Source organism: Haliotis rubra, unplaced genomic scaffold (genome assembly GCF_003918875.1).
Source record: "Haliotis rubra isolate DU_JTF1 unplaced genomic scaffold, ASM391887v1 Scf243, whole genome shotgun sequence".
Lineage (NCBI taxonomy): Eukaryota > Metazoa > Mollusca > Gastropoda > Lepetellida > Haliotidae > Haliotis > Haliotis rubra.
Window position 1 is genome coordinate 298828 of NW_025766481.1, and position 12337 is coordinate 311164.

Consider the following 12337-nt stretch of genomic DNA (forward strand, 5'->3'; position numbering starts at 1 on the left):
TATGGCACTTCAACTTTCAAAGCAGAGCACATTACACATGCATCTGTTTACGTATAGTGAGTGCTGTAGAATCAATAGCCACGGTGGGACGTGGCCTCTTGTTCGATATGTTGCCACGTATTGGTTGAAGCACAGATGAACCAGTAGCCTTCATCTGTGAAGTTCTGTTTGACAGCATTAACTGAGGGATTGTCTTTGAGCCTTTATGCCTTTCTGTCTAAATTGTCCAAACTGTTCTTCTGGAGGGTCTTGGTTAAATTGTTGAGTGAAAACAAATTCTACACCAGCAGCAAGCATGAATCGCATACGTTCTACCCTTGAACGTACAGATATTCTTAGTCCTTTCAGTATTTGGTGTCTGAGCATCATACGTTTCCTTTGTGGCAAAGTAAATTGCCAAGGCCATTGCATAACACTATCCTCCCAGGATTTGAAAAAATTCCAAGAAGTCATTAAGAAGGTATGGGTCCCCATATAGTTTCTCTAGAGCACCTGCCATGGAGTTACTAAATATTTGTGCAGCCAAGTTGACTTTAATGGCTGTGCATGATGACAAGTCTATATGGTCTCTTGTAACCTCGCAGGTCTTGCAAAACATAGCGATTTCTACATGTTCTTCAAATAGATCTCAGGTCTTTTTTATGAGATCCTGAATAGGAAAATCAGTTTCTGGTTGTTTTGATAAGATGAGGAACATCAGAAATCAAGTACAGCTTCCTGAGTGGATGACTGTAGTGATTCAATCTCCAGTAGAAATTATTCAGCTGAGGTACTTTATGTAGGCTGAAGAACTCATGGTTTGGTGCCCCATCGCAGGTCACAAACAGCAGCTTCATAGAGCTTTTGAATCAGACTCTAGGAAGACCTTTCTGGGTAATATTCTTGTTGATCGTTTTCTTTAATCGCTCCATTTCAAGCTGAATGGAATTTCGACTGCTTTTCATTATTTGGTACTTCTCTATAACTTCATTCTTTGACATGTTCTTATGTGTCGTGTGCCTGATTGCATTTAGTTTCTGTTTTTTCTGGGAAAGGCTGACTCGTCTGGCATTTGCTCGGAGCGTGGCTCTGTATTTACAGCAATGGCTACAACGTTCTCTCTGAGAAACAAGGAACTGACACTTTTGAGACCGGATGGTGGAAGTATACGCAATTCCATTAATGTTGGCTCCAAAATCTCCTTCTTTGTAGGCGGATATAGTCGAAGTGGCTGTTTCACTTAAGCCTGAACCAATTGGAATCAAGTGTTTGAATCTGTCTTCATAATTCCCTACGCAAACACTGTATGTAGACAGTTTTAACAAAAGTTTCTTCACATCTCTAAGATTGGAGAAAAATTCAGGTAAACCAATCCAGAATTCATGATTTGGGCCAATATGATGTCGATGTGCATATATTGTTGCAGCAAATGATGGCTTGATGACAACAGAAAGGTGAACTGCGGCTACATCACTGTCATAACACTGCACAATATTAACTTCTTCTCGCTTGTTTCTTAAAATTGTAAAATTGCCAAGCTCATCTGCATGATGTAACAGCTCCTTTTTCAATGTTAAATATTGCTGGTATCTGTGGTATTGCAGAATGCCATCAACAAATTCATCTAAATTGATATCCGGATGATACTGGTGAATTGTGTCCAAAATGACAAAGAATTCATCAGCCGAGCAACCATCAGAATCTATCGCTTCTTCCAGGCAAGGTATACCTATGGGTTCATCAGTGAGGTCAATGAAGAAAGATTTCCATGCTCTGTCCCACAGTACATCTCTTGAACTGAAAAAATATATACACAATATTAATACTTAAGAAAAAATATTATTAAGTGTCCTAAATACCGTATATGACCGTCTATAAGCCAAATTTTGGGACCAAAAAAAGCAGTCTGTAGAAGGGGGTCGTCTTATCCATGAGTTATGCTTTCATCAAACTTTTTTCCAGGGGTAAGAAAACAACATTGTATCACTTTGCATGAACAAACAACAGAAGACGACTTTGTCTTATGACAAGCATAGTCGCCTTTTATGGCAAGCACATGGGTTGCTGAAGACCTATTCTACCCCGGATCTTCACGGAAATGCATCAATTGTGAATATCCTACTTCCATTATGACTTACCTGCAAACATCAAGTACAGTTGATTGAATTGATGAATAGGAATGGTCGTAGATAAAGGAAGAACTGACACCATGTTGTTTCGGACCTCTCTTTGAGTAGCCCTTCCGACGACTGCCAATAAAAACTTTCTTTTTCCTGGGCATCTACAAAACAAATGATAGTTTCATGACATAAATAATGTATTGATATGAATAAAATGTTGAATAATGACTTTATTGTTATCTAAATTTTACTGTCTAACCCAAGAAAATATAACTTGTAATCAAACATTATTATGAAGAATATTGATAAAAATAGAGATATATATCAATTGTAGTCATGATAAATACAGACTATTTCTACAAGCATAATCATCACAATAAATAATAATCGCGAAATATGTACATTTTTCTTCAACTGATTAGGTGATACAGATGTAACTGAACAAAGTTAAAAATGAGGTTTGACCACATGGTCTATGGTTTGACTTACTGTGGCTGAAGGGGTCATTGTCGGCACAGGTACTACAGATATGTACCCCAGGTAGGTTTCTGTATACAGACATGTACTCTAAACAAAGATAAACTACAGAAACGTACCCGGTACCCTAAACGACGGACGAGTCCATATTCCGCAACCCAAATCCGAAACCGTATGTAGTTGTTCCCATTCAGCTCATTGCAAGTGGTGTACGTTGTGCACCATGAAATATTCGTTACTGTTATATAACGCAATCAAATGCATCTAATACAACAGTATGACAGTTCCGATCAAGAAAACTCCACAATGCAGAATGGAATTGTCCAAGGGTACGTTTCTGTATTCTGATTTTGGCTAGGATACATTTCTGTATACAGAAACGTACCTGGGGTACACATCTGTAGTACCCGTGCCGACAACGACCCCTTCAGCCTTACTGTGAGAGCGAAAACTCATCAAAAGTTAAATATATAACTCATACAAAAAGGGTTTAAACATGAATAAGAGTTACAAACTTTACAGAATGACTTAAAAATAAATTCGTGTCATATTAACAAACAAAACGAATGTTATGTCGTCTGCTACGTGGTAATGTAAATGTTCAGTATAAAAACGACGCAAATATGGGGGTTACGCCAAACAGCATTAAAATAAATAAATACCAACCGTAGCCCAATAAATTTGATACCAAGCAAAAGAGGAAATCGTGATGAATGTACACATATTATGTCAAGAATGCTATCAGTAAACTTATCGTCTGAAAGCATGCGAAAATCAAGTGTTGTGAAGTAAATATTTCGGAAAACATATTTCGTCGCATAGCTTGAGTCAACATCAGGAATTACGCGACTGCCACATATTTATAAATGGAACTAAACTAATCTTTATCATATCTGCTTTTATTACATCCGGTAACTAAGGAGGCGTATTGAGAATTAGTAGTAGAGACTCTATAAGCAGGGGAGTGGTCACTCCTCGGAAGCTCCTAAGCTATGCCTCGGCTCGTCACGTGACCAGTGCAGCCAATATGGCGGCAGCGTAGTTTTTAAGATTGAGCCCGGTTTATTTTCAACAGCTGATTACATACGCTGAGTGTTGTGACAACTGAAAACCTACATGTAGAAGATAAGTTACCTATTCTGTCACTTCATTTTAAGTCAAATACTTGTTATTAGTGTCAGTATAAGTACAGTAGCTTTGTAGTAAAGTTTCAAGTGGGCATGTTGTAGCTCACTGGCTTCAATTCTCAGTACACAGCGAAGAAAGACTAACTTATATCGCTAAAAACTTCTTTCACATATTCGTTTAATTTTTAGAAGGGAAATATACCTTTTGTTAAAAGGTGTTTGCAAGTAATAGTGATATTTTTATAACTAAAAATTTTTTGTTAGGGTGTATTTGAGGTGTGTGAAAAATATGACATATCGCCGATCTGCCATTGAAATACTACAGGGCGTTGTTTGAGTGTTTCTAGTTATTGTTCTAAAACATCTTTCACATACACCTTTAATTTTTATGAGGGGAATATACCATCAGGTGAAAGTTTTTTGCAAGTAATAGTGATAGTTTTATTTTTTTTTTTTGTTAGTGTGTATTTGAGGTGTGTGAAAAATATGACATATCGCCGATCTGTTCTGATACGCCATTGGTGCTTGTGATGCTTGAGTGTTATAGTTCTAAAACTTCTTTCTTTCTTGTTGATCTTAGTATTTGACAAAACTGGAAAGGTGTTTGCAAGGCTTTGTGATAGTTCTAAACTTTCTGTTCTTGAGGGGTCTGTGACAGTGTCAGTTAACATTCTGTCAATGCCCATGTCATTCCACACATGCAATAAGATATCTGAATTAGTTACTAATGTAAAAAAATGTCTCAAAGTAGATTTTTTATAAAAGGACAGCTGATGTTAACATGTGTTCTACCGATAGTTTTGCGTTCTTTAACATGTTTGGGGAGGGATGGCCGTGGTGTATCATTTATTCTTTCATTCATTCACATATGTTCTTTTTCTTTTGTTCTTTTTCTTAATTTCTTTCATTCATTCACATAAAATTCTTGCTCTTAATTCATTCATTCATTCATTGTAAAATTCCGACCTATACAATACACTGGCTGAAGTACTGTTAAACGCAGCCGAAGTTGCGCTGGGACCGAACCAAGTCACTGTGTGCGTTGAGAGCATGACGAGGCACACGTTAATTAGTACAAATGGTAAAGAAAGCAAGCGAGTGACCTATCCCTGTTGTAGAGTATCCCTGAAATTATGCTGAAGGGGTCGTTGTCGGCAAAGGTACTACAGATATGTACCCAAGGTACGTTTCTGTACACAGACATGTACTCTAAACAAAGACAAACTACAGAAACGTACCCGGTACCCTAAACGACGGACGAGTCCATGCGCAACCCCAAACCGAAACCGTATGTAGTTGTTCCCGTTCAGCTGATTGCGAGTGGTGTACGTTGTGCACCGTGACACATTCGTTACTGTGTATGCTCTTATATAACGATATCAAATGCATCTACAGTACAACCAGAAATTATTGAGAATTTAAAGATTGTATTTTTATTTTTTTTCACTCATTACTCACGTATTAAATGTGAATATTAACAGAACATAACTCCAGATTCAAAGACAGGTGAACAGTTAGTATTTTGTCAAGTCACCATGGGCTTCAATGCAGGCTTCAATGTGGCGGGGCATACTACTGATCAAAGAAGTTAGAAAGTCGTGGTCCATGCTTTCCCAATATCGGACCACCTCTTCTTTTAATTTCAGCAATATTTGTCAAATTTTTCTTATTGACACTTTCCTTCATAAGTCCCCAAACATTTTCTATTGGATTTAGGTCAGGGCTATAGCTTGGCCAATCTAATAATGTCATATTTTGGGTCCGAAACCAGGCCTGTGAATGTTTTGGGTCGTTGTCCTGCTGGAAAATCAATTTTTTTCCATAGAACACGTGAGCAGATGGAAGTAAATGTCCCTCGAGAATATCTGTGTACCGCTCACTGTTCATATTCCCTTCAAATACACAGAGGAGCGTTGCCCCTAACACAGATATGCCACCCCACACGTTAAATTTCGGACTGTACTTTGGGTGCTGATACAAAGGTTTTTCAGGTTTTTTTGGTCCAGAATTTCAGTGTATTAGGAAACAGCCACACAGTACTTTCTTCTGAGAAAATCACATTGTCCCAGTTAAAATTTCTATGCTGTAAGCACCAGTTCAACCTTCGCTCCTTTTGTTCAGGTTTCATGATCGGTGATGGAATTCCTCGACGTTTCTGCAAACCCATTGCATGCAGCTCAGTTCAAATTGTCTCCCTACAAACAGCCACAGTTCCTCTATCAATCATATCCAGCCTTAAGTTTTCTAAACTCCTTCGTTTGTTTTTAGAAACAAGAATACCAAGCCGCCTCCTGTCACCGACAGTCAATTTTCTGGGCCTGCCTGCGCCTCCCTGGTGCTCAATGCCATATCCACTTGCAATATTTTTCAAAACACGATAAACAGTGGACAAAGGGATGGCTCTTCTACTTGAAATCACTTTAGCTGATCTGATATTCTTGTTATAATACTCTAAAATCAACTTCCTCATCTCTAAATCATCCATACTGAGGATCACTGAAAATGTCGTCTGCTAGCAAGTAAACAAAGGGGGATAACTCTTCACAAACTAATGAAAAAGGATTAACGGAGTTGTCTCTCTTGAATGAAACCAATCACTTGATAGCTGGTCAAGATTGTTTATACTAGAAATCCAATTAAACATATTCCTAAAATTCTCAATAATTTCTGGTCATACATTAATACTACAATATGACCGTTCCGATGAAGAAAACTCCACAATGCAGAATGGAATCGTCCAAGGGTACGTTTCTGTATTCTGATTTTGGCTAGGGTACATTTCTAAATGTACCTGGGGTACACAAGTGTAGTACCCGTGCCGACAACGACCCCCTCAGCGTAAATTATAACAGAAGGCAGTAATTTATACTCATTAGTCAAGTAGCTTATGGGATTCCGTGAAAGTTTTTTGATGAAAGCAAATCATATATTCTTGTGTGTTTATTTGTTAAAGGAGTTTAAAAAAATGTTTGGTTCCAATCTGAATGCGAAAGCTATTTTTAGCTCAAAATCCAAGATGGCCGTCAAAATTTAACCGGGAACTGAAAAAGTTGCAAAAACCCGAAACTAAACAATGGTTTTAACATCAAATACCATGCATATTTTGTTAAGGAATATATTTCTCATATGCTGTAAGTCACCAGATCTTTTTAGGTTGCTTTTAGTCTTAAATTTACATAAACTAATTATTTTTAGCTCTAAAAGTCATAATGATGAATAAAACCCCCGTTTCTGCACAAAGCATATATTTTATATAGAACTAGTACAATATGAAAAAGGAATTTACTTCTTACCCTGTTTATCAACCATAGAAGAGGTCTTTACAGGAAACTGCGATCCAGAAATATACTCTTCCAAGTAAGAAACGCATAGGCCATTTTTAAGAAGAATTTCTTGCGTTAGTTTAACAGCAATTATTTCATGTAATCCCAATGGTAAAAAGGTGAAAATTCAAACGTCTATAGACAAAGCCTTTACTGTTGTGTTTCTGTCAGTTCTTTGTATGGCCACCATTGGCAGCAATTACTGCTCGGCACCGTCTCAGCACAGACTGGATAAGTTGACGAAGTAGCTCTTATCATCGTAGGCAACTTCAGTTTCCATTTTGACAACAAGGATAACCATGACACAAAACGAATACTTAATCTTCTTGAAGTCCACAACCGTGTATAACTTGTGTCAGAGGCAAGCCACAGAGGTAGACACACTCCGGAATGGATAGTTACCCGTGCTTCAGACGCGTGTGTCAGTTGTGTATCTGTATAGGATATACAGCTCTCTGACCATTTCCATATCTTTGTGAGCTTGGACCTCTCAATACCCAGTCCAAATGTGAAGATTACTCGCTGTAGGAACGTGCGCTCCCTGGATAAGGATACTTTTAAAGACAATTTGCTAAACTCCGACCTTATACTTGAGCCACCATCTTCTGCTGAGAGTCCCGTTCTGCTATACAACAGAGTTCTATCTGAGCTGCTAGACAAACATGCACCAGCGAAGGACAGAGTCATACCAGTCACTAAACATCTTCTTGGGACTTCACACCTGAAGTTCGACAAGCGAAAAGAGACAAGAGGAAAGCAGAACGCAGATGGAAAAAATCTTTCCTGGAGATTCATCGCCAAATGTATATTTCAGCCAGAAATCACTCAACAACGGTCATCAGCCAAATCAACATCTCAATTCTAAGATTGAAGTCAACGAGTCAAGTCCAAAGATGCTGTTCAAACTTGTGTTCAGTATCTTGGGTAAACACTGGGAATCGCCACTTCCGACATCTGATGACAATGAAGCAACAGCAAAAGACATTTTCTGATTATTTCTACAAAAAGATCCAAGACATTTATGACAAGACTTCGTCTTCTGCAGCTGTGGATGAAGCTGATTTTCCTCCAAAAATGTTTGATGGCACGCCTCTTACTCATATTGATAGTTTCACTGACACTAAAGTTACTAAACTACTGAAATCTGCAAAAAGAACAATTTGTTCACTTGATCCGATTCCAACTGACCTTCTATATGACGTACTCCTACCAACATTAGTGCTGATTATTAACTCTTCTACTTCATCTGGTCATGTCATAAGTGTACTCAAGTCAGCTCTAGTTAGGCCACATCTGAAGAAATCAAGCCTTGATTGTGAGGATAAAAAAAACTACAGGCCTGTTTCAAACTTAGCGTTTATATCCAAGTTCATTGAACGTGCAGTATCCAGTCGTCTCATGGGCCACCTTTCCTGGCATAACCTCTATGAGGTGTTCCAATCAGAGCAGAGCAGAGCACACCACATCACAGAGACGGCTCTGCTGAAGACCATGAATGACCTACGATGTGGTATTGACACAGGACAAGTGGCCCTGCTCACATTACTTGATCATCAGAAACTCCTCAAAAGATTTGATACAGAACTTGGAATAACGGATTCAGCTTTATCCTGGCTGGCACCTTATCTACAGGACAGGACTCAAACCGTTGTTATTGGTGAGTCTATGTCAACCGCATCTAGGCTTGAGTCCGGAGTCCCTCAAGTATCCGTGCTTGGTCCGATCCTCTTCACCCTTTACACTGTTCCACTTGGCTCTGTTATAGCAGAGTCTCCCGCCGTGATATTGCTGGGATATTGCTAAAAGCGGCGTAAAATCAAACTCACTCACTCACTCACTCACTCACTCACTCACTCACTCACTGTTATAACAGACCACAATCTTGATCACTTCTACGCAGATGACATGCAGCTGTGGAAGTTACTTCAACCAAACACAGAGTCAGCTAGAGCGTCTCTCCATCAGACACCAGACTGTTGCCAGAAGATATTCATGGATGTCCTAAAATGGCTTGAAATTAAATTAAGAGAAAACAGAGTCCATTCTTCTCGGACAGGCTGGAAAACGCAATCACTGTGACATTACTAGTGTGTCTGTCTGTGGAGCAACCATTCCACTTTCTTCCACTGTCAAGGATCTGGGTGTTGTCATCGATCACCAAGATCTAAGTATGACAGAACACGTCAAGTATGTTACTAAAACTTGCTACTTCCATCTCCGCAATATCAGTAAGGCCAGACCGTTCTTACCAAAGATTCCTCCAAAACTCTCTGCCTCAGCCTAGTCACATCTCGTATGGACTACTGTGACAGCCTTTTGCCAGATCCCCATCTTGTGTCACTGACCAATTCCAACGCATACAGAATTTAGCTGCTCGCATTACCTCCCAGATCTCCAGTAAACAGCACATCACACCAACTCTAAAGGACTTCCATCGGCTGCCCGTGAAACACAGAATCTCCTTCAAACTCCTCTGTCTCACATACCAGTGCATGACTAACATGGCTCCAGTCTACCTCTCAGATCTTCTTCAGGCTTATGCACCATCTCGATCTCTGAGATCAGAGAATCAACACCTTCTTGTTATCCCCAAAGTCAAACAAGCTAAATACGGACACCATGCCTTCTCCTATGCTGCTGTTAAAAAGGGTTTCTCCCCTTATTTATTTGTATATATTTTTTTCAAAGATTATAACCATTTTAGAATGATGCAATCCGATGACTTCAAAATTATTTCAAGGGATTTAATTGAGAGAGTGTGAAGCAGAAAATAGTGTTTTCTTCCCATCATTTCATTATATTCTTATCTATTTTCAAAGAACTCTGCTTTTAGTAGAAAAACTTTAAACGTATTAATAAGAAATTGATAAATCATAATCTGATATTGACCAACTACATTGTGAAATAAGGACTGCTCCCTTAATGACAGTCTCACAAAACAGAAATAAATATCTCTTTTTAGTTCCATACATAAGTGTTCTTTCACTTTTATTAATAACTTGATTTACATTGATTTGATAAATTGAAGCAATCATATACTTACAAAATGCACAAAACCTACATCTGCTTAAATTCGTCTGTTAGCTGCCATTCTGAGAGAGGGAGTGTTCATTATTTTTATATTTTTAATTTAAAAAATATATTTTGGGGTTTTCTTTTAATAAAATATTTCATGAAATAGAGAAACACACTTGGATAAAATTAATAACCTCAAATTTTAAATATTCAACTCTTCCATTATGACCTTCTGATCTTTTAGCAACCTTTTTGTACAGTGCTCAAAAGTACTATTTGCACCATTTTTCAACTTGGAACCAAACTGTTTATTTAACTAGAATGTCTGATGAATACAAAAAACACAATGTCTTGCTTTCATCACAAAACTTCCACGGGACTTGAATACTGTACCCATCCTACCACACTACATAGTGGATGGGACCGCCTCTGTGGTGTAGTGGTTAGAACTTCCACCCGGAGAGCGGAAGGTCCCGGTTCGATCCCCGACCGCGTCATACCAAAAGACGTTAAAATAAGGTACTTGTTGGTCCCTGCCTGGCGTTCGGCATTAATGGGTACAACAAGGACTGGTCGGCTCGGAGTCAGTATAATGTGTCTGAGTGAGGTATTCATGATTCACTGCGGCATGGTATCTCAGTGGCTAGCACTATAAAACCAGCTTCAGTCTGGGCTAGTACAAGCAGCCGCACATACACACACATACGCATGCACGTCGTCATATGAGCGAAATATTCTCAAGCACGACGTTAAATCCAATTTCACCTCACCTCACCTCACATAGTGGATGGGATGATCTGGATCAGATGTCATCTTACGGGCTGACTTGAGAACTCTTTCTTCATATATACTATCCCCAAAAAGAAACGCATAGGAGTTTGGTGTTTTTAAAAAATCTATTAATTACCTATTGTGTTAAAAAAATCGTCAAAATATGTAACAAAAGTGTTGATAACATGATTTTACACAATTGCACAAGTGAAAAGTCGACTTTACCTGCAAATGTTGATTTTGGTGAGATTTCTTACAAGAATTAATAAGGCATCGCCACAACGCAACAGAAATCACCTTCCAGTTGAAATTGTGCAGCAAAGAGCATGCACTGTCTGGCTATAAAATTCCAGATTACTTTCGGCAATCAGCATCCGTTTTGAAGGAGTTTCAAGGTCAAATCACTATGCCAGGTCTTGACGCTGCGACACGGAACATCGCCATTGAAAGAATGCACGCTGGAGATTACCAATTTTCTGTTGCCAGGCGTCAGAATGTTAGTCTTAGCACGATATCACTGATTGCAGCTCGTTACAACCAAACAGGTATGATAAATGATCGTCCCGTACAGGCAGCCCTCGAGTCAACACTGCAGCCCAAGATCGGTACATCCGGGTACTACATTTGCATGATCGTACTGCCACGTGTGAGAGCACAGCAGCCAGGGTGCCTGGACTTCGGAGGATATCCGGTCAAACTGTACGGAACAGGTTGAGAGAGATTTGACTGAGAGCCAGGAGACCGACGTCGGGGCCATGCTACGTGGTCACCATCGCGCTCAACGTCTCCGTTATCTAAAATTATCCAGTGGATTGTATAGACATTACCTTCTTCTAAACTGATGTGAAAATTCATTTCTTAAAGTCTATTTGTAGACGAGTTATACAAGTTTAAAAATACAACATTTTCGCAACAGATTTCCTGGTTATGGGTTTCTTTTTTGGAATAGTATATTTCCTTTAGGTTAGCAAAAGATACACCTGTCATTTTACTGGCTAATAAAACTATTGTGGTGAGACAGTTTCTGTTTTTAAGGGACAAGGTACCATACCAGCATTGTACAGAAAAAGCCAGAACGCCCTGTATAAAGCACTGATAGAAAAGACACATAATTGATTGATTAACATTGAAACATCTCAATTTGCACAAGAAGTGTAACCTTTGTTGACACTTTTTGAATATAGCATCTGTGTTCACATTAAAATTCTGTTTGTTATCAATATGTGATACTTTTATTTATTAACAGTTTCAACAGGTCTATTGTTGATTATAGCTGGCAACTTGGTGTTCTTGTTGGTTCTGAAGTCAATAATCAGTTCCTTAGTTTTCTTCACATTCACTTGAAGATAATTATGTTTACACCATGATACAAAGTCACTTATATCATCTCTATAATGATGTTCATCCTCATTCTGTATGAGCCCTACCAGGGCTGCATCATCCGCAAACTTGGCCGTTAGACAATTAGATTTGCGGCTGATGCAGTCATTGGTGTACAAGATAAATAATACATGCGATAGAACAG

At 38.8% G+C, this 12337-nt stretch overlaps 1 protein-coding gene across 1 annotated transcript; it reads right to left on the reverse strand.

Moving 5' to 3' along the window:
- Window positions 1-626: 626 nt before the first annotated feature.
- LOC124278912 lies at window positions 627-2606 on the reverse strand. Its single transcript, XM_046714743.1, has 3 exons — window positions 2589-2606; window positions 2118-2260; window positions 627-1776 (listed from the first exon to the last, which is right to left on the reverse strand). The coding sequence occupies exons 1-3, from the start codon at window positions 2604-2606 to the stop codon at window positions 849-851; spliced, it is 1089 nt and encodes a 362-aa protein (XP_046570699.1). The 3' UTR covers window positions 627-848.
- Window positions 2607-12337: the final 9731 nt, after the last annotated feature.